Source organism: Tribolium castaneum, chromosome 10 (assembly GCF_031307605.1).
Source record: "Tribolium castaneum strain GA2 chromosome 10, icTriCast1.1, whole genome shotgun sequence".
Lineage (NCBI taxonomy): Eukaryota > Metazoa > Arthropoda > Insecta > Coleoptera > Tenebrionidae > Tribolium > Tribolium castaneum.
This window is the reverse complement of record NC_087403.1, coordinates 4,449,389-4,473,493: the sequence shown is the minus strand read 5'-3', so window position 1 is coordinate 4,473,493 and position 24,105 is coordinate 4,449,389. Positions and strand designations below refer to the sequence as shown.

Here is a 24,105-nt window from a genome sequence, read left to right as displayed (position 1 = left end):
AAATCTAGTCATAAATAACGAGAAAGTTTTCAACTTGTACAGTTACAGAAATAGAATAAAATAGTTTTTGTAATGTGGCTCTAAATAAAGACTCCTGGTGGAATTAACTAGAGTATAAACCGAAACCACAGGTTCACAAGCTGTTTAAGCTCTTGAACAGATCAATAAGCACTGGCCGGAAGTTGCTTCTCAAATAAATTTACATAACGAAATATGATACACAAAAATTAAAACATTTGTCTCATTTCTGACAGCGACACACATATTCTCCTGAATGGAATCCTGACATGCAACTAAAGCACACGCTTTGCCACAACTAATCACATAATTTGTTGTTTTATGATAGAGTCATTTTGGGTAAAACTGGGATGGGAGTTGACTTTTTATCTCACAGTGCGGTAAACTTTTAGATGTTTATTACTCCTCTAACAGACTCATAAAACCAAAGATTTTATTGCGCTTTGTTTGGTTGATAAGATACTATGTTTTCATATTTTGAAAGTTTCTACTCATAATTTTTAATAGTTAATAGGCAGAAAATTAACCACAATCAAAATAACGACGATAACGAACTGGGAAGTGGCTGAACAACTTATATTTTGAATGTATACTAATCGTTGATAAATTTTAATGATTATTATTATAGTAATTGCAATTTAGTTTATTTTTTACGGCGTTATTACACATACGAAAAATTAAATGTTGACCTACAGAGAGATAAATTTATATAATTACGTTAACGGAATTTTTTCATGTAAAGTAAATTTTTTCTGGTTACACCTACTTAGTGTTCTTGGTCGCAAGATTATGAATATGTAGATTGTACATTCCAGAAACTTAGATTTTTGTAATTGGAAAAGCGATTACCCATTGATTTCCCTGTAATTCCGTGATAGCACTAATTAAAAAGAGATTTAATAGAGAAGAAATCTCAGTAATTTGGACCATTTATTGTTTGGAAATTCGTATAAAAACACAGAAAATGTTTTAAGTGAAATTGAGGAGTAATTTTCGGCAAAAAAATTATTTCGTTTGAGTGTGGGCTAAAAAGAGAAAAGTGTTATAGGCGGATTAGATGCTGTTGCGTCAGATCGATCGAGTAATTAACAACAATGATTCATTAAAGGAGCGATTTAACAATGCTACTTCTATATTTGGTCTTAAGAAATGGTTAATACATTAAATTCAGAACGTGTTCAACTTGACAATGTGTGGTATTTGATTTTTGGATTTGAGCGAAATTGTGCGTAAAGGTGCGGCCACTTGATGTAGGGCGTAGTACGTGTCATTTGACACTACTTGGAGGAAATAATTATAATTAGCAAATATTTTGATCGGCGTCTCAAAACTTACCAGACGCCAAACCTTTGTAGAAAGCTGTTTGAACGGGCTAAATTATTATTAAATGTTTGGTCATGTTGAATGCTTTATTGATTGTGCATATCACCAGACAATAAGCGCTTGTTAATTGTATTTGACAAGATTTGTTAAAATGTGAAAAACTGGTGACACAAGATTTACAAATATCTTGTTTATAGAAACTGCCTTATCTTAAAAATGAGTTGGTTCTATTTATAATTAAATTTGATAAATTACATCTTAAACATCCGATAGTAAAAATATCGGCGTTCTATTTCGAACGAGGTGCTTCCGTTAAAGTGATTAGGGAAGGGTTTTTGTTAAAATAACACCTATTTTAAAAAAGGAGCGTATTTTTGGCTCCAACAGTTTCGCCGTAATTGCTGTATGGAAAATTAAAATTTTACCGGAATCGGCGGACGACTTTGTGCTTTTTACAGTTCATCACGTAATGTTTAAAGTGCAGAGAGCAAAGTTGCATCAGGTACCGGACGTAATAGCTTCCTATCGTTGTCTCGTATTTGCAAACTTCCTGATACTTCTTGAATTATTCGAATATTTGTACGGAAAACTAAGATATGCGTGATCAACACCCAAGCTAAGCTATTCCAAGTGTTTCAAATCAACGGTATATTATTATGTAATAAACACCTTGGACAATATTTTAACGGATATTGGATTTATTCGAATGACAAATATGCCGTGCCATCTCTCACGCGACCAACTTCCCAAATAGGTTATCATAGTAAAGCCATTCGAATGGATTAGGGTTATGCAAAGCTTTTCTGAGAGAACGGCGTTAATAAATTCAGATTCACTCGAAGGAGGACCCAGTCACACATACATTCTAAAACGGCTACGCAACGTGAATTTTTAATTGAACGGAATTACTCAAAAATATTTTTTCAATTTTCAGTAGTAAGTCGTTGCACAAGCAACACGAGTTTTCTAATGCAATGCAACTCTAAATCACGGTCAAACTTGATAAAGTTATATTGGCGTGTACCGTGTACACGTTTTATTGCGTGTGTTATAATTAGTACTTTATAGTTGTATGGTGTTTAATTTACGCATGTGTTACTAACATAATCACCAAAGTACTGTTTGGTAAGTGCCAAAGATCAGATTTCAGTTTCAAAGTGGCACATTTTTCGCAGAGGGACCCCGAATCAATCAGAAAAGTTCCGTGCGTTTACTTGCACAGATGTGATTTAACACTTTCTGTTCAAACAAAAATTAAAAAAGACGTGATTTGAAATATTTCACTTTCAAATAACACGAGTCTTGTAAGTTGACTTGATCTCAGCATAAAATTTGCAATTGCAAGCATCTGTGACACAAACCTTGTCCAGTGTTGTTATGATCTTTGAGATGTTTGTCCTTCATAGAAGGTAAATTCAAATTTGAACCTGGTTTACCCACACATTTGCACTTATAGCGACCAATACATATTTTATCGTGTGTAAGCAGTAAATTTCTCTCAAGTGTAAGTGGTATATATTTTATGTTAATCCTTTGATTTTTTCGTTTGATTTGTTTCTCACTTAATTCAGTTACGGAGTCTATCATTAGCTGGAATTACCATATAATTAGTGAATACCGTTAGGTTTAATGAATAAACAATATAAAATTGTTTGTTTTAATTCCCTTTCGTTGTAATTATGTGCTTCCAAATTTGGAGACAGTTTCTAATTAAGTAGGTGAACACTCACCACTTGTGGTTAATAGAGACTTTTATCCGGAGATTCAAATCGTTGGAACTTAATATGGCTGTGGTAGAAAAATATTAATTACCGCAGTTTGTTCCAGTGCGACATTTCATCTCGAAATCGTAAATTTTTCGGTGTCAGTTGAATAAAGATCCGATTTGGAATAACTTTCAATAATATGGGATTGTTCTAAATTTGGTCATATGTGTCAGTCTAAATAAGCCAATGACAAGCTACTTTTTATCCGTAAAAATGTTTTATTCTAAACATAACTTCTCAGGAATGTCTTGGCTTAATTAATCACATCCTCGACTTTTGTTGTTATTTTGACGCGTCTCATCTTTTTGGCGTTAAAAATCTGACTGGTTTCACACGGTTTGCTAAAAATATACAGTAACTTTCGGTATCTTACGAATTTAAATGTAAACGAGTTCCACGGCTCTGTCGACGATCGCATAATGAAGTGTAGGTCCACATCCTGTAATGATCTATTCTAAAAATAATAACTTCAGTTCCGTTTTATTTATCCTTTTTAATTCTAATTATGTGTACTCTTCGGATCCCAATTGAACCGCGCCAGAGCTAAAAGGAACCAAAACAACCTCTCAAGAATTTGAACAGCCATCAGTTTAAAATAATCTTCATGAAGAAGCACATCGATCAAACAGCGCCAAAATATTCGTTTTTTTCACGAACGAAATCAATATTTTTGGTGAGAAGTAGTGAAAGTCGTAATAATGGATTGATTGCGTCATTTTTATCGGCGAAAATGGATAATGTATGTTAATTTCGGACACTGTTAGTAAGGAAAACGCCAAATTAACAGGCACTACTGACGTTTCTAAGTACACACTAATTTGGTAACTTTTTATTTGCGTTGGATTTCGTACAGATCCTATAGACTGTAGATTTGTTATTTAACCATGCGCTTAAACGCAAACACGACTGCGAATGTAGTACAAAAGGAAAAATCAAATACACGTAACCTGGCATATAAATTATGGGAATCAACTTATTAGTTAGTTTTCATTTATACTACTACAAGAATGTGATGTGTGAGTTCGTTCCATTATGAAAGATGACCTAGCAGAGGTGGGTAATAGAAACAGGTTGCGTTTAATGGGTGTGTTTAGTACCTCGTCAATTATCGTACTTTGTGTTTTATGTAAAGTCCATGGACATCACCGTTATTAAGTGTCAGCGAATCTCTAAAACGATCGTTTTTCAATGAATTTTCGAACGCATAAGGGCACTTGAGATCGCGAACAAACCGCAATATGCAATAGAAAGTGTGTACTTGCCTTATCTTGTTCTTTCTTAATTACATTTTCTATTTACCATGTTCGATTTAGATTTGAATTTATTTAAAATAAAATCACTTACTAACATTTCAGTAATTAATTAAAACATATTTCTGGTTTAAATTTCTAATTTATTTGACTCATTAATTAACTTCCGCAGTTTTATCCACAATTCGGGGATTTTTACCGTGTATTATGCAAATGTTTTTGTTTCAGAACATAAAACTGCCTAATGTTAAAAAAGCAACAATAGCCGCAAACATGCCTGTCGGAACGAGTAAGTACAACCAGATGCAAAGAAATTGTTACCTCCATCCCATCACTATATTTCCTGTTAGCTGCATGCAGTACCGGTTTATATGACGTTTCGTGCATATTTATCAAGGAAATAAACCGAAAGTAAAAAATCCACACAAAACTTATTATTACAAAATGAATTTACATTTTAAAGCCTCAACATGTGTACAATCGGATAACCTTTGAAGTGATGAAATGTTTGATGTTCTTATTTTCAAAAGGATTGAAATATACATATTTACGTGTCCCCACTTTTTCTTTCCCTAGAGCTCGGTATTTGAATTGTTTTTGACTGCAGGTTTTGAAAATTCTGCGATGAAAACCTGCTTTTCGTTGTCTTCCCTCCCAGCGACGGACGCTACCCCCGACAAGGGGGTTGTGAAGCCGCGACTTTACAGCAGTTTGACTAAAAATCGCGTAAAAGCGACGGCAGTTAGACGGTCTTGGGGGAGCACTGCCAGCGAACACCGAGATGAGTTTTGGTCAGCACTTCAGGCAAATTACAATTACATAATGGATAATCAGCTGATTGATAAGTGCCAAGTAATGAATTTTTCCCAATTTTTGAAATACTATAACGATGTTTGCAGGAAGCAAATAGTGATTTATGCATGGACACTGGCACCTGGTCTTTGAAGGAGTTTTACGCACAGTTCTCCGAACTCTATTTGTGGTTGAATAGCGTTCAGGAGACGATTTATGGCAAAGAAGAAAATATAAGAGATAAGGCTTTACGCGCAGTAAGTCAAATTCGAGTTTGAAATGTTGTGACTAATTTTTGGTTCTTGAAGCATTGCGTTAATGTGGTTCGTGAAAAAAGCTCAATGCTTACATTATTTAATGATCAAGCTAGTCAACTGGTGCAGTTGCACCCAAAGGTACAAGAAGAAGTTAGCTGGAGAGTGACACACCTAAATTCAAAATGGGACTCAATTTTGAGTATTTTAGGACCTTCGGAATGTGGGCTTTGTGAACAGGAAAAATGTCTCGGTACTTAATTGTTTGTTCGTTTTACATTTGTTATATTTTCCTTTGTAGACATTGATCATGAGATCAAGTGTTTGAGGAAATGGTTTAAAATGATGGAAGAATGTTTGCAGCCACTTAACTTCAGAACCAAATACACAAAGACTGAAATTGAAGCGAAAGCGTTAGAACTAAAGGTAAGTCATTGATTCCTATTGTAATAAAAAGCTACGCGAATGATTTACCAAACGTTAGAACGTTTTTATTCATATCTGAAATATTTCAAATAATATAAACAATATTTAACGTTTAAAAATACTTTTGTTTGTTATTAAATATTATCAGTTATTTTAAAAGCCAAAGTATTATTACATCATTATGCGAGTCAAGATAAAAAATTACTATTTATAATTTTATGCATCATATCTAGTCTTTTACGTCGGTATTTAAATAAAAATAAAACTTAAAACTTGTTTCTATGAAGTAACGCATTCACACTACTATTTCTTTGCTAGAAATATGCTTAAAATGCCTCTCAGTTTCCTTCACTACAAAACAACTTATCAGAGTTTCGTACTCAATTGAAATGTCGGAATAAATATTAGTTGCTTAAATGTCTCGTAATAAATATTTTAATCTATGGCTTACAAAATTTTGTTTAACATATTTTTTACTGAATGCGATTATGTCTAAATTAACGGCGTTAAAGATTTAAGAAATATTTCGGATGATATTACTTGATAAATCATTTATGATTTATGAATGTGCAAAAAAAGGATTGTTACAAACAACTATATTAGCAAAGGCTTTTACGCTATTTGTATTCAATTTATAAAATAAGTGGAGAACGAATCGGAAATAACGTTTAGAAAGAGTGTCCTGTAATGTGTGCTTTCACAAGGTAATATTGGTTGCCTATATTAGGTGAGATTACATTATGTAAAAATGGTGCGATGTATTAATGGTTGCCGCATGTAAATAAAAACCCTTGACAAACATTTTTATTTTACAAATATGTATTAATATCACGTAAAAAATTAGTTCACTCAATTACAAGATAAATAGTTGCATGAATAAAATAATGTAATTCGTTTTTTTTTTTTGATTTGCTCAATATAAAAGCGTTAGTGTTGACTATTGACTGTTACCAGTAATCACTTAAGTAGATAATTAAGCAATAAATACATAGATAAGTACATGGATGTACAAAATTATTTATATTTAAATTATTTTGGCAAAATATCTTGAAAAAAATATTTTTCGCTGTGTCTCAAAAACTACTAATCACGCAGAATTCGGCATTTTGTATACCCGTGATTTTTTAATTTTTTACATTTTCTTAAACATTTTACAAAGACTCCCGGACTTGGCAAGTGAATAAAAACTAAATAAATAAAGAATTAAAAACGTGGTGTATTTATTTTAGTTGTTTTCTTTGGCAGACCCTTTTTCAGTCTATAATTTTTATTAACATGTCTTGCAGCATATACACACTTTTTTTATTTATTTACGTCTATTAAAAAAGAAATCATCGCGGAAGTTGCTGCATACTCGCATATATTCAGTTATTTTTTTTTTTGTTCTCACGACATTACCCCATTGTAGATGTATTTTTTCGCAGCGCGGAAAACCATGAAAGGAAATATTACTACCAATACTGTAAGAGGTTTTGCAACCAGGTATTCTTATCTTTATTTAAGGTTGCTATTTCGTTCGTATTCGTAAATTACAAGAAGCACGACACACGTGGCAAATTTATCAGTTTAACACACAATACGGAGTTGAAATTGAGTCCGTAAGAGTGCAGCACCACTTACTCACTGGTGCCTGATGCGATCAATATTTACGGGGAATAGTTCCAAAGTTAAAATTTAAAAGTTAACTTAAAGTTAATTAAAAAAAAATCTATTTTTTTAAACTCGTTCTAGCAAAGTTTCATGGACTTTTCTATGGCTTTACAATGCTTTTGAGTTGTTAAAAGTACAATAAAAGTCTACGTTCGGTTTTTCCAATTTTTGGGAGATTTTTGTCGATTTTCGGTACTCACTTTTGCGAATAATTTTGCCGTAATTGGACAATTGACTATTGTTACATTGCTGTTTTGGGGGACATTTGAGTAAATAATTGTGGCCAAAACCGAATGCTCCTGTCTTAGTTTCTTTTCGACTTATAAACAAAAATTCAAAAATTTTCACCATTTTTTTTTATTTTTAACAATACGAATTTCTCGAGTTTTTGGAGGTAGGTACCTGTTTTTTCCTCATATTCTACGTTATGTAATGTGTGACCTTCGTACATGTGATTATAAAATTCAGCGCTGCTCCCTAGTGCCCACAAATAAAATTATATAATTTAAATTGTGTGAGTGCATTGACACACGTTTATAATTCGGCATGATTACCTCTAATCGAATTAATGGCATAATAGCGATGATAAATTTAAGAAAAAAATTATGTTCGTCGGCGTAATAAATATGCTCTTCAATAACTAGAAATCTAGTTGAATGAAACAAATATTTATGAACGAATAAAACTGGACTTTACAGTGGCTTTCACGGTGTTCAAATTTATGCCTCAACTCTTTAACTTTATGATTTTCAGGGCTGCTAACTAAATCATGTGTTCGCTAATTGAAAATAAAATAACCTATTATTAATGTCCAAGTGAATGGTTTTTTAACCGTAGAACTTTCGCAAAAGTCCTGTTCATTTACGTTTGACTGGATGCAGTTTTTTGAGTTGTATGCAACGATTGAAGGTCTTTGCAATCAATCGAGTATTGTTTACCCGAATGTTTAAAATTTACGATTTGCCATTCGTTGAGTGTTTAATGCACGTTTGTTTATATAAGAAATTCTTCCACATTTACTGTTTGTGGTTCTTCTGTGGCGATTTTTTAAAATAAAATTATGCAATATTCGAGAAGTGGAACACTGTCTAGGTCATTATAATGTGGGAACCTACCTATCTACAGTTTTTAATTATTGGCAATTTAAAATTCGCATGTAATTAGCACGTACATTCATTCTCGATTGCTTGCGTTTTAGTTTTCTTTACAAAATATTTTTGCTATTTTTACGTTAGAAATAGTGGCGCGCGGTAGGTAGGTGAGTTTGTCGTGGGTTGTGTGGGAGTTCAACAACTCTAAATCAAAACACAATATAACGATGCCATAAATCAAGTATTTTTAAAATCACAACTACACGTATGATTGTATTTTAATTCGGCTTTCAAAAGTCCATATTGCTTTCTTTATTTTCAAAAATAGAATTACGTTAATTTAGCGTGCTTAATGAAAACTGAAAAAATACAAGATTATTTGTGTATGTTTCCGTCTAAAGATATGCATGTGTTAGGTAATGGGGATATTTGAATCTAGAAATGTGCATTAGATTTAGTTTGGAATGTGTTCACCGAAAATAACAATGACAAAGTCGGCTTTCAGGCGTCTGTAATGTAATTTTTGTGGCTGCTTAAGCCTAGTCATTTATCTTATTTCTCAAAAATAAATTGTAATTAAATGGTGGAAAGTTTCACAATGCACCACATTTTTACAAATGGATTGTAAAAATTGTAATTAATAAAAACAGAGAAAGTTATTTTAATATTTTCGGGATTTACCGAAGTGCTTGTAGAACGGTAATTTTGTATTCGAAAATGTTTTCTCTCATATGGCCAAATATGTAAATGTTGGGGCGTTTTATGATTGTTCTAACGGCATAATTCTCTGATGGGCTTTTAACATCTTAATGTTCTCCTAAATGTGATGGGAATTTGCATAAATGTTAAATATTTTACTTTGTAGAATTACACAACTAGAAAAACACTAGATATTATTTTAGACAGTTCTAAGTAATTGTATGACATTGGTTCTACTTATCTCAAGGTGCGTATTTTTTAAATATTGTATTGACATTTCTTGCGTTTGTTCAACACTGTAATTATTTTCTTCCAAGGTTTTGAAAGAAATTATTTATAATACCGCCGCAGTACCTACAAGGAACTGCACTTGCAATACTCTGTCATACCCAATTGACTCCACCAAAAATTAAAAAATCATTAGAAAGTTTCGTGCATTGTATTGATTTAAATTTAATTGAAAATGTTACGCATGCATATAAAACCAACCGTTTGTGAACATTATTTCCACCATATATCATATCGTTTTCGTAATTTACTCTCTCGTTGTTTTAATTACTCGAGAGTTCGTTCTTCCTTGGCATTTACCTGACCGATTGTAACTTACTGTAACAAATGAGTAATCACATATTTTTCAAAGTCTGTGTTTGAAAAGCAATTTCAATCGTAGACTTTCAAGTTAAATTGCAACGAATGTTACTTTTATTGATTTCCTTAGTGTTTAAAACAAAAGTACTAAAAACCCGTATTGAAAGGTGCGGTTGGATTTATGCACGTGCAAAAGCTCGGGGGTTATTCAGTGGTTTGTCAGGAGGGTTGAAAGTTGTTTGGTAACTGGACACTGCTGGTACTATTTAATTACAAAATTATTTTTTGATTTACCGAAAGTTTATCGTTGTCATGATTCATACAGGAAAGACATTTGAATATCATTGCGGTGGAATCGTTTCTGTGTTGACTAATTTTTTGCGGATTGTAATTCTTGCTCTGTTTTACAACTTTTCTCAAAAGGAGTTATTTAGCCAATGGTATTTGGTAGTTAAACACCTTTTATGGTCTGTTGGCAAACCTACTTATTTGAACTGACATTTCTTTCAATGTCTGTTTCCTTCATTCCATGACACGAAACACGCGTTTCCTCAATTTAGTAATTTAGGCAAAGGGGTGTTACTCTAATGCCCGATACACACACCTGAACGCAAAACACCCTCTGCATCGAACTGGAAGTCCCCCATTAATGATAGATTAGCACAAATGGTATTGTCCGACCATTAAAAACTTTAATATGTCACATCGACAATCGATTATCGATTAGTCTGAATAGCAAAACGTAGCTTGAATTTTGACTCTTCACATTTGTTCAAACATGAGGCCGAAATTAAAAGGAAGAACCGGCATATTAACACAGAGTGAACATTTTAAATTGCCGGTTCACTGTACTTACGCGTGCGTGCTATTAGTAATCGAAATAAGGTATTCTTCAGCGTGGTATGTAATAAGACAGCTGCTCCTTGATCCGGTAAACGTATTAAGTGGAGTATACCTTTGGGCACATTGGTATAACATTCGTTAACGGATCTGCTGTCCCACTTAGATTTTTTTGGGAAAACGGTTTTCACCCCAACGATGGGAAAGTGAACACTCATCAACTACCGGAAAATCGTATCAGATTGAAAACGTTTGTAGGGTGCAACGGTAAACGCTGCTCAAATAGTTTGCATTTTTGCCTTGTCGGGTAGCACAGGTCAACAGTACAAATACAAGTGATTGCTTTAAACCAAATTACTTCCTTAGAAGTGTATGCTACCAAATGGTTCCCAAGTTCCCAAGCAAATTGTGGTAACAATGACGGCGTCGATACTATTCCTGCAATTAGGCTTATCTTTGCGCTCGGAACGTTTCATGCTTTATTTTTCGCCATTTTAATAGTCATGGTATAAAATTGAATTGTGGATCGTATTTCACATTTTGTTATGCTTTCACTCACGGATATCTGTTATAAATAATCACCATCGGGCTAATGTTGATTTAGTTTAATTGTGGTCGCACTTTTTGTAATCATCGTAATTAGTTTGATCTATTTTATGGAAACGCTACTGTTTGAAATTGATTGAAATAACCGAGTCATTTGGCGTAATGAAATTCGCTATTAGTCCACCTATATGAGAAATTCTAACCAGAGCTAAATTATTAGGTGCAATAAATCGATAAAATCTACAAGCGAATAGTCCATTCAATATCGCTCTACAACTAATTTAGATTCATAATTGCACTTACGAGAATAAATGGTGTTACATTAAGAGTAGTGTAACGAATTACCGGCAAACAAAAACTCGAATTATAACTTCAATTACTTTAATTATTCGATCTGACTCGATTAACATGGAAACTAATACCGCAAAAAGTGGCGGACTTTACTGCAACCAGTCAGAATAGAAGAAACGCTTTTTGCAAATTTGGGCCATAACGGTTTTGGCCAAGAAACATATTTAATAATTATGGAAAGTACATAAACCGGTTGATAAAAGCAGTATTGACCCTTGTAATTTTAGCTTTATGTTCACCTGGTCGTACGTGATATTGAACACGCTTTTAAATGTACATACCGGGTGACTAAAAATTTGGTATTGGGTGAAACTAAGTTGCATGGATGAATAAACCCGAAGTCAAAAGTGGCGTATTGCATGCCAGTTACTCAAACGAATGTAATATTTACTAATTAGAACAGCGGCAGAATTCTCGGTTATCATTGTTTGTAGTGTTACAGTTTAGAACTTTCTTTTCTATTTTATGGCAGAAAATAATTCTGATGATGTTTACTTTCACTATGCCCAATAGCGCAGTTGTGTTTAAAAATTGGCAAATTTGTTATTTTCACCGCTTTCATTCGGAGTAGAGTGAATCGAAAATTTTGGCTTTCTTTAGTCTTCGAGTTGAACAGCCACTGCTAATTTTAGAAGTTTTTGTGATGTCACTTTAGAACTCGTCTAAAACGAACCGTATACCGTCTAGTTCTGTATAACTCGGTTAATGTCGGCGTCGGTCGGTCGTTCAAGCCACCAACTTATTGTGGAAACCATCTGTACTGTATTCGTACTCTGTAAGTCTGCTGTATCCACTCATTCCAATCGACTCTCGACTCGTGTTTTACGACACAATGCAACCAGTTGGTGACTGAGCTTGTTTGTGTGTGCGTTGTGGCGTTTTCGAAGTGGTGTTGTTCAGGTGCTTGGTGCAGGTGCGATATCGTACAGGCCATGGCTGAAATTTGCAGATGGTACTCTTGGGGACTTTGCTACTGAGCTCTATAACGTTACACGGCTGGAAATATAAGTTAGTACGGCTCACATTTCCTCGCACATGTTAGAAATTCATTTATTACGGAGATAATTACGCACAAGGGATGAAAAAAATGCGAACCGAAACATAATTCATTGAAAAATGTCGTTGCTTGACGGACAAAAATAAGTAGAGTTGTGCGGGTACCGAAATAGATCGAACTTCGTTAGTTTACTTTATTTACTGCCGTTTCCGTCATTGAACATTTTCGAATGCCGGGTAATTTTAACCGCAGGGTTACACTTCAAGGGCTTTATTTGCCACCCAGTTATTGTGAATTTTTATCACTGTGTAAACATTTGATAAGAATTACTCATCCAGTTGACGAATTTATTGTTGAGTCTGTAATATCAACATTGAGGTACAGGCTCTACAGTATTCGCAAAAGTCATTTTGAAGAAGAAACTGTAACAAATTGGGTTTATTTTCCGGTTATATTCGCATCGCATTTACTAGCTCGTTAGACCAACAGTATTTCATTATGACCGGCGATGAGGCAGCTCAAGTTTGCCTCTGCAGTTGCATATTATAGAAAATAGCATGTTTATTAATATTGCAAGTAAAAATGTTAATTGTTTGTGAAAGTACAAGCAATTGTTCGAAATAAACATGTTATTTTGCTCAATTTCAATCTAAGGGAAAGTACGTAACACTGATATAGTAAATTTAAATATTTGCCATCAAATTATGATTCACTCCCAACATCTAACATCTGTCAATACAATTATTCTGTGCTATTAAAAGTTTCCCTCCAATTTTTTTCCTAATCAGCCGGTATTGTCTGTTGGGGTATTGATGACGTATAATGTGGTATGTAATGATTTAACAATAGATCTGGGAGATTTCTAATAAGCTTTCTCAGATCAAAAGGGATCGAATCGAAAAAACACCATTATACAAGATCGGAGAAATCACATTCTGTCATTCAACATGTAAAAATAGGACTAAAATGCTATCTCATCGTGAAATAGAATTTTGTAGCTATACGAACGAAGCTTGCTGAGTGTTAACAGTTATTTTGAAAATCAATTTGTTTAGGGAGTCATTGTACGGTCATTTTTTCCCCAGTTTTGCAATTTTTGTTTTCACCTGTTTCGGACACCAAACTAATGGAGCATATCCGCGCGGAGTGGGGCTTAACAAAGAATTATTAAATCAGTCCTACAAATGTGTTAATTAATAAACAAAAAATGTGAAAGTTGTTTGAATGATATCATTTAAAATTTAGTAGTGGCGTGCTTCGCGATTTGAAAAAATTTTTCCAAGGCTGAAACATTTAGAATCGTGGATAATTTGCACAGAGTTGGTTTCGTGGGTAATTAACCCACGCTTGTTTTTTTTTGTTTGTTTTTTCCCAAGCGACGTGACATCATCTTTGATCATTTTCTGAGCATTTTGTTGATTTTTTCTCCCGTGTAAACACTCGGAGTGTTTATTTTTCGATTTCATTTCTCCCGCGAATATGGAGATTGTTGATGTCATTACTATTTCAGTAGCATCTGTGAGTGTGAGAAGACTAATTTTAGAAGACGGAAGATAGAGAAAACTGACTCAACGGATGTCCTGTAGATACGTTCAAGTTGATTTCAAGATGAGCGTTATGACTCTTAACATTTTTGACATTGGTACTACTTTAGCATAAGAGCATTGTAATTGCACAACATCGTCAAACAATAACGGAGTAAATTAGTAAAAGTTGATACCCACTGAACGCTCTTATTATAACTTCAATGGCAGAATGAATTTGTTTCGTTCCTTTTGTGCCTACATATTTATTCATCATCACGCTTTTAAGAGTAAAAGCCTTATTATTGCTACATTCTTCAACGTATAGCATGAGTTGAAAAAGTTACAAGTCACACCCTACTTCACATGCAGCTGATTCCAAACAAAAATAAATTACAACGCTATGCCTAAATTTGACGCAAAGAATCATTACAACACGTTTTTTGTGCAAATTCTTTCAAAATCTAATTTTGGTTACTTCTTTTTCAGGTAAGTCAAGACGTGCATTGTCACCAGAGAGTTAGCTGGTTATGGTCTATGATTTTCATTTCAAATTTTTTGATTCAAAATGAATAACTTGTGTGTATAGTGCAGAACGGTTTTTTCGCGCGTACTGTATTGGTCAGTTCTTATTGACCTATTGATGAACTGAAGAGCAAACGGGATCAAAAACGTTTATTGTAATTAGCTACCTCGATTATTATTCTCGCTACATATAAAATGCTTGTATCAATCAAGCGCGTACGCTCACTTTACATAATAAATTCAAAACAGGTTTGCACTTAACATAATTATGTGCAGTGAAACATCTTTCATCGGCTTCGATTCTATTGAATTTTTTTGAAAATCATAGACCGGCTTTTTGGTGAGTAGGAGTCAAGGCGGGTAAGTACTTTGAGTAGTCGTTTCTGATAAGGAAAAGACGTATGCTTGGTTTCACCAATTTAGAAGACTTGAATTAAGCATGAGTTTCTCCATATGGGTTAAATTTGTAAATGTCTAAATCTGGCCAGATACCATTTAAAGGGCATCAGCCCGCTTCTCATCATTTTTGTAATTTAACAAGGCGAAGAATAATTCACTTAAGTCGCCTACGAGCCCATCGCAAGTAGGCGGCATAAGCAACCAAGTAAATTGCTTATGCATATTGTGGTCGATAAAAATTAGGCATTACCACATCTCCACTCGCCGATTATTATTTTTAACTCGGTGACGAAAAATCTGTTAATTGCATGACGAGCTAACAACCTCCATTAATTCGACAAAATCGCCAAACATTCAAGGAATTCGATGCCACCGTTCGCAGCTTTCGAAAACGTTGGCTCATTTTATCTCTTCGCGTCTGAGGTCATTCTGGCGTCATAAAATTTGGATCGGTGCATTCAGTCAATGCTATTTTCGTTAGCCTAGTTCTAGTTGCTAGATGCAAACTATTTAGGTTGACTTAAAATAATTCGGGATCCATCAACAATTACTTGAGCGGACTAACACTAACGTGTAATTATTGAATAAAACACCCCGTTATCCTAACACACATAAATCGCCTACAGGGCTGTTTCTATTCTTTATGTGTAGCCATCGAAATAGCCGGCTTCTATACAGATTAAGTAGGTAATTACCGTTGCCCTTGAGGTATTTTTTTACATCACGAAAACCGTCTTATATCATTTCTATTTATAAGTATTTGTACTTTTTAGTCTGTCTATCGGCAAAAAACCTTTGTTTCTTTCCTATTTCGTCCTATTTTGTTTTGTTAAGTGTCTCATTTTATTTTCATACGAAGCCACTTTATACTTCCTTAATTATCACCGCTATTATGAAGGTAGAATTGAGAAACTCACAGCATGTACACTGTACAGATCCACTTTCGTACCAATTAAGTCCAGTGTTTAGTGGGATTACTGCAAGAAGCAAGTCTGCTTTACTTTTCTCTTTAATGATATTCGGCGATGCGCTGTTTATTTTTTCCTGTTTTACGACCACATACCACCAAAAATCTTTCGCCAATTCGTTCATTTTGAGTTATTGATGTTTCCCGTTTTCAAACTAATTCTCTCAAAATGCGTATTTTTATTTTCGGCAAATGTGTCATGAAATATTTTTGTTTCGCAGTGTGGCATTGATTTGTCCCGACCCTGACTTGCTATTAGCGCTTTTCTGTAGGTTTTCCTTATTTTTGTATAAAGATTTAATTAAATTTAAACTATGACCTAAACCGCGGAGAAAAATCAATGGAAACACTGAAACTGAAACTCTTGTGGTAAGCCGACGTCTAATGTTTAGTGAAAACTTTCTAACGTAGGTGCAAGTGACAGTTCTGAGGTGTTAATTAGATGTGATAACTTTGACGGGAAGTTTTATTTAATTTCTTTGTTAGGTGCGGTTTGGACTAATAAATTATTATTTTTTGTTTAAATATTTGGTTGGGTAATTAGTTGTCGCAAATTAATCTTTTGTGTAATTAAATTTTGGCATAAAAGTGGCGTTTTTTGTGCACTTCTGCAGTTGGTTTTTTGTGTTTGGTGAGTTTTTGCTTAATTGGTAAAGTGTTGCCCAAATTAATTTACGGAAAGCAGTTTAACTTTCTTTTCCCGATTTCCGGCTTATAAGCACGAACTAATTATCATTTTTAGACACTGTAATTAAAGGAAAGTGAATATGTTTTGTGATAAGTTTAACCACACGTTGCTTTTCTTTCCGGGGTTGCAAATAAAACAAGATCGTGCGAAGATTGATGATGCACAGTCATTGAAGATAACAACATTTCTGGCGTTGAAATTTAAACCGTTTGTGGTCAGTTGTAGAACCTTCATCTGTATATAATTTTACTTGGCAAAAACATTAGTGAATCAAGTTTGAAAGTAATACATTCATTAAATTGTAGACACGTGTGATAAATCAAGCGGTGTTACATTGTCGATGGCGTAACTTTTTGTTAATGACATTTATTCGTAATTCCTTTGTTTTTGTTATCTGATCGGGGGGAATATTGAACTCTGTATAAATTACACAGTGTAGAAAGTAACCAAGGGGTGTATCAATTATCCCAAACAAAACTACGTTATTTCACATGACAAATTTTTTGGCACGCATTCGATCCTATTTTTACCGAAAGGAAATAGTAGCATCAATGATATTTAAATAACCACGCTCAACTGAACTGTTCCTCACATTATGAGTTTTTGTGTCTTGTACTGAGAAGTTTTTACTATATCATGTGTGAACGAACATACGCTAAAACTTGTAGTGTATAAATATTTATCTTAAATTATTAATAGAGTTCCGTCTCTCGTAGAGGGACAGGCAGCAGAGTTGGTTAAATAATAATTAATGATTTTGAAAAATCATACAGAGTTAATAACCGGTTTCGAGATGCTAAAAGTTTGAACATTTGGTTCCAAGCTTGTTCTAGACCCAACAAAACCCAACTCATCATTTTAGGTCATGAATTTTAAGTCCATGGTATGTGATGAACACTGATAAAATTAATAAAGGCCACCTGAATTCTTTTCCGGTCATGTTTGAATGTTTTTGGTCAATTATCGAAATGGTGTATTTTCCGGCCTTAAAGAAATTCGGTTAAGGTCTCACGTATGTGATTAAATTTTGGTTATGCTCTAGTTCCATTTCGGAAGAAGCGCAGGTTTGGTGGCCTGGAGTCGGTCACTTTGCGATAATTGTGCATTAATTACGTTAAGCAAAAATGATAAAAACGAGTGTTTATTCTACAGTATACAGTCAGTGTTGCTGAGTTTTCCGTCGTCAAGTCTTAATTAGAAAATCCAAAAATAGCTGGTAATTGCCACATTCCTAATATATTGTTTTACAACAAAATTGTGAAATAAATTGGTCCAAATCCACTCAAATCTTTTACTAGATTAAGGTAATTGTCTCTGCGTGCAACCAGATTAAACCTCCCAGAAAGTTATTACTGATGTATTTGCACGCCGAGATGTTATAGATTGCGGTCTCTTTGTTCTTCCAAGAGTTCGCAGAAATATTTTCTTATGATGAGATTTTTTAAGTTGACCGAGGAGGAATCGGATGTTTCAGTAAAAGTGGTTTCAAACATTAATTTATACAAGGTATCTGATTAACATAATCATGAATTATGGTAATGCGTGAATGACATTTCTTCTGGTGACCATAAATTCACTATATGAATAGTTAGGTCAGGGACGGGAGTGGTTTTAATAGATTGATTCGTTAGTAGACATATAAAAGAATATCTCAATCTCTTTCGGACACTTAATCGAAATTTGACAGCGTGTAATTCCTGACAATTAAGCCGCCTTGAATTAATCTAGAGAAATACCAAGAATATGACACATCTTGTCTCGGAAATAAATGTTGAAATAGGCCTTCGGGCAAGCAGGTGCAATGTCTTCTTCAAATTTTGGTAGTGATTGTTAATTAAAGGCCTGTTTCAAGAGTCGAAAAAGAAATTTAGAAATTTCTGTTTGTATTGTATTTAAATACGCAATTTCAGATGTATAAAAGGTTGACCACTTGGTAAATAGTGCACAGTAAACTTTTTAATGTGATTTCTAGATTTTAAGCTGCCGTAACCCAGATTGTTTTTGTTTGAGGGGTTTATTTAACGAAAAATTAAAATGCATTTTCGGAATGTCTTTGACTCCTATTCGATGTTGGTGGTTATATGAAACTTTAATAACGTACAGTTCTTGACACACTTACGTCCCACATAGACTAGATAATGTACCGTGAAATAAAATGTAGCATTTGTCAGATTTTGGGTTTGGCTTTTTTGTTACTATTGCAAATTTGTTTTAGTGGATCGCAATGTCGGACGAGAATCTAGATGCTATTACTATTATACCATGAGCGTTTTCTTTGCTTAATTACTTTATCGCTCGAATAGCGGGAGTTTTATTATCATGGGTTCTAATGACCAGATCTTTTAACCTAATAATTTAGCAACTGACGTTCACTGGCGTTATGAATTAGCCTAAATTATAAAGCGATTTACAGTAAAACTTTACCCATCCGTCATTTTTTGATGCGTAAATAAAAACGCATCAAATATCATTTAAACTTCCTGTGGAGCTCTCAAAAAGTGGAGACATGAATCCTGACAGTTTAGTCACCAATTAAAACTTTCTTGATTTGGATAATTTTCTCATTAATTTAAATTCTTACTTCACGTAATTCTTACTAGCCTAATAAATAAATTATACCATGATTACATTTTAATGGCTAACTAACGATGTTTTTAACTGTTTCCTGCAAATAAAAGCAAGCTTCTGACTCGGACGGAGTTAATTAAATTTGGCAAATTTTATTTAGGGGTGTGTCCGTATTATGAAGATGTTTAATGGAAATTGAAACACACCTAAAACGCCCAATGTTGAGAGATGTAAACACGTATTTACCTAACAAAGCAAAGCGCAGCAACATCTCTTATTGATGGTTATTCTAAGAACCGCATACAAATAAGGATGGCTCAAAAATTATCTTTAAGACAAAGGATTTATTAGCGAGTGCATAAATGACTCCCACTTGATTAAAGTCACTTGTCTGGAACAATCGGTCTTAACCACGGGTTTCAAGACCTTTTGTTTTTTGGACCATCAGAATAATATTTTTAGCCGTGACGAGATTTGTTGCTTGATAAATGATACTATTGTACTATATTACACTGTTGTTATCAATATTGATCGTTTTAACCGTCATTTATATGGGGAATTTTTAATAAAATTGATACTGTGTTGATATGGTTGATAAAATTATAGCCGTCCTGTCTACATATTTTGTTTGCGATAACGCATATCTAGTTTCTAGAATAGTTTGCTTAAAGTTGGAGGGTGGACTTGTATTTTTGAACAGAAATAAAGGTCGTTAACCTCGCTCGATATGTTTTATTTCATAACAATAAAAGGGGTACGCATTTGGGGTGATCGATTGAAACGTCTTCATAATTACAGGGCACGGTTTCAACAATTTCCAATTTCCCAAAAAACTGTCATAAAATATGAAATGCGGGAATACCTATTGCATGCGTAAAATCATTACACAACTGTGGTCCTGAAATTGCTCCCTGCGGCGCACCTATGCTAATTTCTAGCTCTTTCAACATTTTTTCACGAACTATAATAGTTTTTTAAATAGTTGAGCTTTTATTATGCACGATGAGTACTCAAATATCATGGTCAATGATCAGGGCTACATCCTCTGTTACAGTAACGTCATCTGCTATTTTTACTAGTTCTATAGAACAAATAATGTGAGAAAGGCCAATAAAATTTTATTACTTTTTAATGCTGCTTTAATGCATGGTTGTACGAAGGCAGTGGCGGGTCGTCGGTTCAAAATCAGCTGCAGAACAATAAAAAGTGGGAGCTTTTATCGGTAAAGCAGTTCAAAAAAGTACAAATGAAGGCCGAAAATAACACAATATTTTGGACTCTTTGAGCCATTTTTCGTCAAAAAATGACATCGAAATTAAACGTTGTTACATGATTTTTCGAAAAAATTCGAAAAATAACCAAATTATATCGGAATTGATCTTTTTTAGCTGTTAGTGTGGAACGCGTTTTTCTCGAAATGTCGTTAAAACAGGCAAAAAATTATATAATTACGTTGATAGTTACGTTATTTTGTCATAAAACTTAGGAATTTTGCAATTTTTTTTCTTATGCTTACTAATAAGGCATAAAAAATTTAATAAAGGTCGAAAGTGACGTTATTGTAATCTTTGGGTTTAGTTTATTTACGTTTATTATTTTTGATTGTTTCAACAGTTGAAATTTCGCTCAATTATACCGACAATTACTAATGAACTCGAGAATTTTTCATGTGTTTTGGCACGTTTTTTATGTTGTTTTCGCTAGAGTAAGCTTTTGTTTTTAAGCGAGATATTAACTTTTTTTAGTAGAATTTCGTCATAAAATGCCTGTTCAGAGCGATTTAGCTCGTAATTTCTGTGTTTAATTTCTGGCTAGCGGGCCGCCATTGTGAGAATGGTGTGGTTTGTATTTGAAGTTCCATAAATTTTTACGGTTTGTGTCGAGGGTGATCCAGCTGTTTAGGAGACAATGAAAGGATTCCTGTTATTTTCTCGTAACGTTAGTTTCATAGCTCGTGGCTGGAAATATTCTAGTTTATGTAAAAAATTAACGAAGCATGTAATTGTTGGCCTATATTCTGCTAGGCGGTGGAAAAGTGCAAAATTGAATCTCTTAGGAGAGAACCGCTTCCTAATTGATCCAGAGAAACTCACGGTAGTTCAAGCCTAAGATGGTAGTTAACTCAGATTAAAATAGACATTCATGCGAAAGAAGAACGTTTCTAATATATTATTTAAATCACAACCGTCGGTTGCAATGTTATAATTTACTAATAAGTAGAAGAAAGTAATACGTCGTACGATACCCGCAACAGAGGATTATCTCGTCGGTGATCGTCACGATTTTAATAAATCCGGCAAAAGCATGTATTTAATGGCTAATTTCTGATCGGATTCATGTTAGTCATGACCTTGTTGTTATTGAAAGTTTATTTTTGTTGTAGGTGCTGCACCGGGATATTGAAAATCACGGTAAAATTGTGAGTTCAGTAGTAAAGTTGTGCAAGAGACCCGATGCAAGTTGCAACACTGTCAACGTCCGGCGAATTGCGAACGGCCTCGAAAGGCGTTGGCATCTTCTCTTCTTGCGATCTTTAGAATGGCAGTGCTACTTGGAAACTTTATCTAAAAAAGAAAATTGCAGGGTAGGTATCTCTTTCCCCAGAAACCGATAACACGACATCAACACCCGATTTCCGCTCTCAACGTCAAAATCACCTTGGAATCGCAACCAATAATTTAGATAATGACATGAGGTGTTTTCAACCAGCGTTATTTACATACGTTTTCGCGTGATAAAACCAGATCCTAATAATTACGCAATATTTATAACAAGTGCTGTTTATTCGCCTTAGAATTTCATTTCGCGAAAGTATGAAAAATATAATTGTTTCCTCAATTTTTACTCTCGCTAAATTAGTGAGTAGTAAAAGTCGTGCTCAAAAAAGTCATTAAATTCGTTTATCCCAAACTACGGGTGTGCGGTTAAGGCAAAAATAAAATTCATTGTTTTTAACAACAATGGAAATTAAGTAAAAGCGAGTTTTTGCCGTGATTGCAGAAAGCACAAATAATATATAATCAAATTGTATTCGCGGTACGCTAATTGGATTTGTGATTCGATCTGATCGCAGCTATAATTACTAATTAGACCCGAAATTGGGCTTACACAAAAGTGACATCACGCATTTTGCGTGCAAAATCCGGAAATGGTGGAAAAAATGAACAAGAGCGGTGTAATACATGTTCGAATTGTTAAATAATTATGATAATTTAATTTTATTACGACTTCCGTTCTATTGTTATTCTTCAACATGTGTCCGCATAGTTGAACAATGCAGTAGAAATTTGTAAGCACATGCCTCAGGGTTTGAATTTTACATGGATGATTCTGTTGAGGTATTGATTCTTTTAATTTATAATTACTATGAAACGTACTGAAAATAACATAAATAATAGTCAGCGGAGAGAAAGGCAATTTTTGCAAATTTTTACAAGTGTGCAATTAAGTTAGATTCTCATTTATTTTCGAGATAAAATTCATAGATAACAAAGAGGAATGGCAGAAAGAATAACGGCCAGCCGCATTTTTAACCGTTTTCCGTCTTATCTGACAGTGAGCAATATTTGCACACTCGAAAGATGCAGAATTACAGAAATTTTCTCCAGCTTTTGCAATAATTAATTTGACCGTGAAAACTACAGTTCGCGTAGACGGTAGTTGCGTGTTCGTTTGCCTCTTCAATGAGAATTTCGCATAAATCGACACCTTTTTTATTTTGTTTTCTGTGCTTCATTACTCTTTAAAATAGCCTAATGTAAACAGATATTTTCTTTTAGCGGCACTGGAAAATACTGCTTTTTTAGTTTCCGGTGCGGTGCGTCTGCGAGTTATTTACACCAAGCTTCAAAACTATTTTAATAATTATGATAAAGTGAGTCATCAAACAATTAATTAAGCCAGAGGACATCTGTTGAATGTGTCGTTTTTCTAAATTCGTTTGGAGCGCTTTATTGATTATTTCTTTCTTACGTGATTAATTTAAGTTCATTTAGAAAATACGGGTCGCTGGTTCAGAAGTTTTCCTTCTATTAACTTATAACTTTATCGATTGTAGGGTGAATGACTTGTTCATCTTTGAATTTTTTGTGGGCTTAAGTTTCTGCGAGTGACACAAAACAGGTAATACAAAATTGATTTAACGAAACGCTGCTTGAATTATTCATTCATTGCGGAAGACACGTGGATTTGGCGGTACTGAAATTTTTCATAAAACTGAAATGTAACGGAAAGCTCATTGTTGCAATGCGTGCTAGTTCAAAAGTTCACAGACGTAATGTTCCTGTTCCAATTTTGGAACAAGTCTACTAATTGCGAACATGCCTATATGGAAAGTTGCTTCATTAGATGCTTTTTGCAAATATTGGTGCTAATCAATCAGAAAATTTTCAACGGAATATTCTTCGTTTCCAGAATACATCGACCTCATCTGATGAAACTGACAGTGACTGTTATGACGAACCAGTGAATAAATATCCGCGATTGAGCAGCAGGGATCATTCTGGCATTGAAAGCAGGACATCGTCTGAGGTAATTAATCAACACCGCAAGTGATTTTTACGTTCGGGAAAAACCTTTATTTTGAAATGGCGTAATTGTTGTTAAACCGACGCATTAAAAAATTATTTACAATTTCTAATTTGCGGCTTAAGTGATCAGCGTTGTTTAATAAGTTATATTAATCCAGAGATATTTTAATTGGTTAATTAAAGCGATTAATTGACTAATCCGGCAACCCTGGTAATTGCCACTTTATTTACTGTTACGAACGCTGAAATTTCATATTAATGATACCTGTCGCGGTTTGAAATTTAAGAGTGTGTAAGCATTTGAGTGAAATGGGA

General features: G+C 34.0%; 1 protein-coding gene across 1 annotated transcript in view; it reads left to right on the top strand.

Moving 5' to 3' along the window:
* The first annotated feature begins 4,124 nt into the window (after window positions 1-4,124).
* The window catches only part of klar (klarsicht), a 33,919-nt gene continuing 13,938 nt past the window's right edge, over window positions 4,125-24,105 (top strand). The window contains exons 1-8 of the mRNA XM_064359388.1: window positions 4,125-4,160; window positions 4,586-4,646; window positions 4,965-5,209; window positions 5,257-5,406; window positions 5,458-5,656; window positions 5,705-5,829; window positions 21,645-21,845; window positions 23,675-23,791. Of these exons, the coding sequence (XP_064215458.1) occupies window positions 4,140-4,160; window positions 4,586-4,646; window positions 4,965-5,209; window positions 5,257-5,406; window positions 5,458-5,656; window positions 5,705-5,829; window positions 21,645-21,845; window positions 23,675-23,791 (1,119 nt within the window). The 5' untranslated portion in view covers window positions 4,125-4,139. The remainder of the gene's footprint in view (window positions 4,161-4,585; window positions 4,647-4,964; window positions 5,210-5,256; window positions 5,407-5,457; window positions 5,657-5,704; window positions 5,830-21,644; window positions 21,846-23,674; window positions 23,792-24,105) is intronic.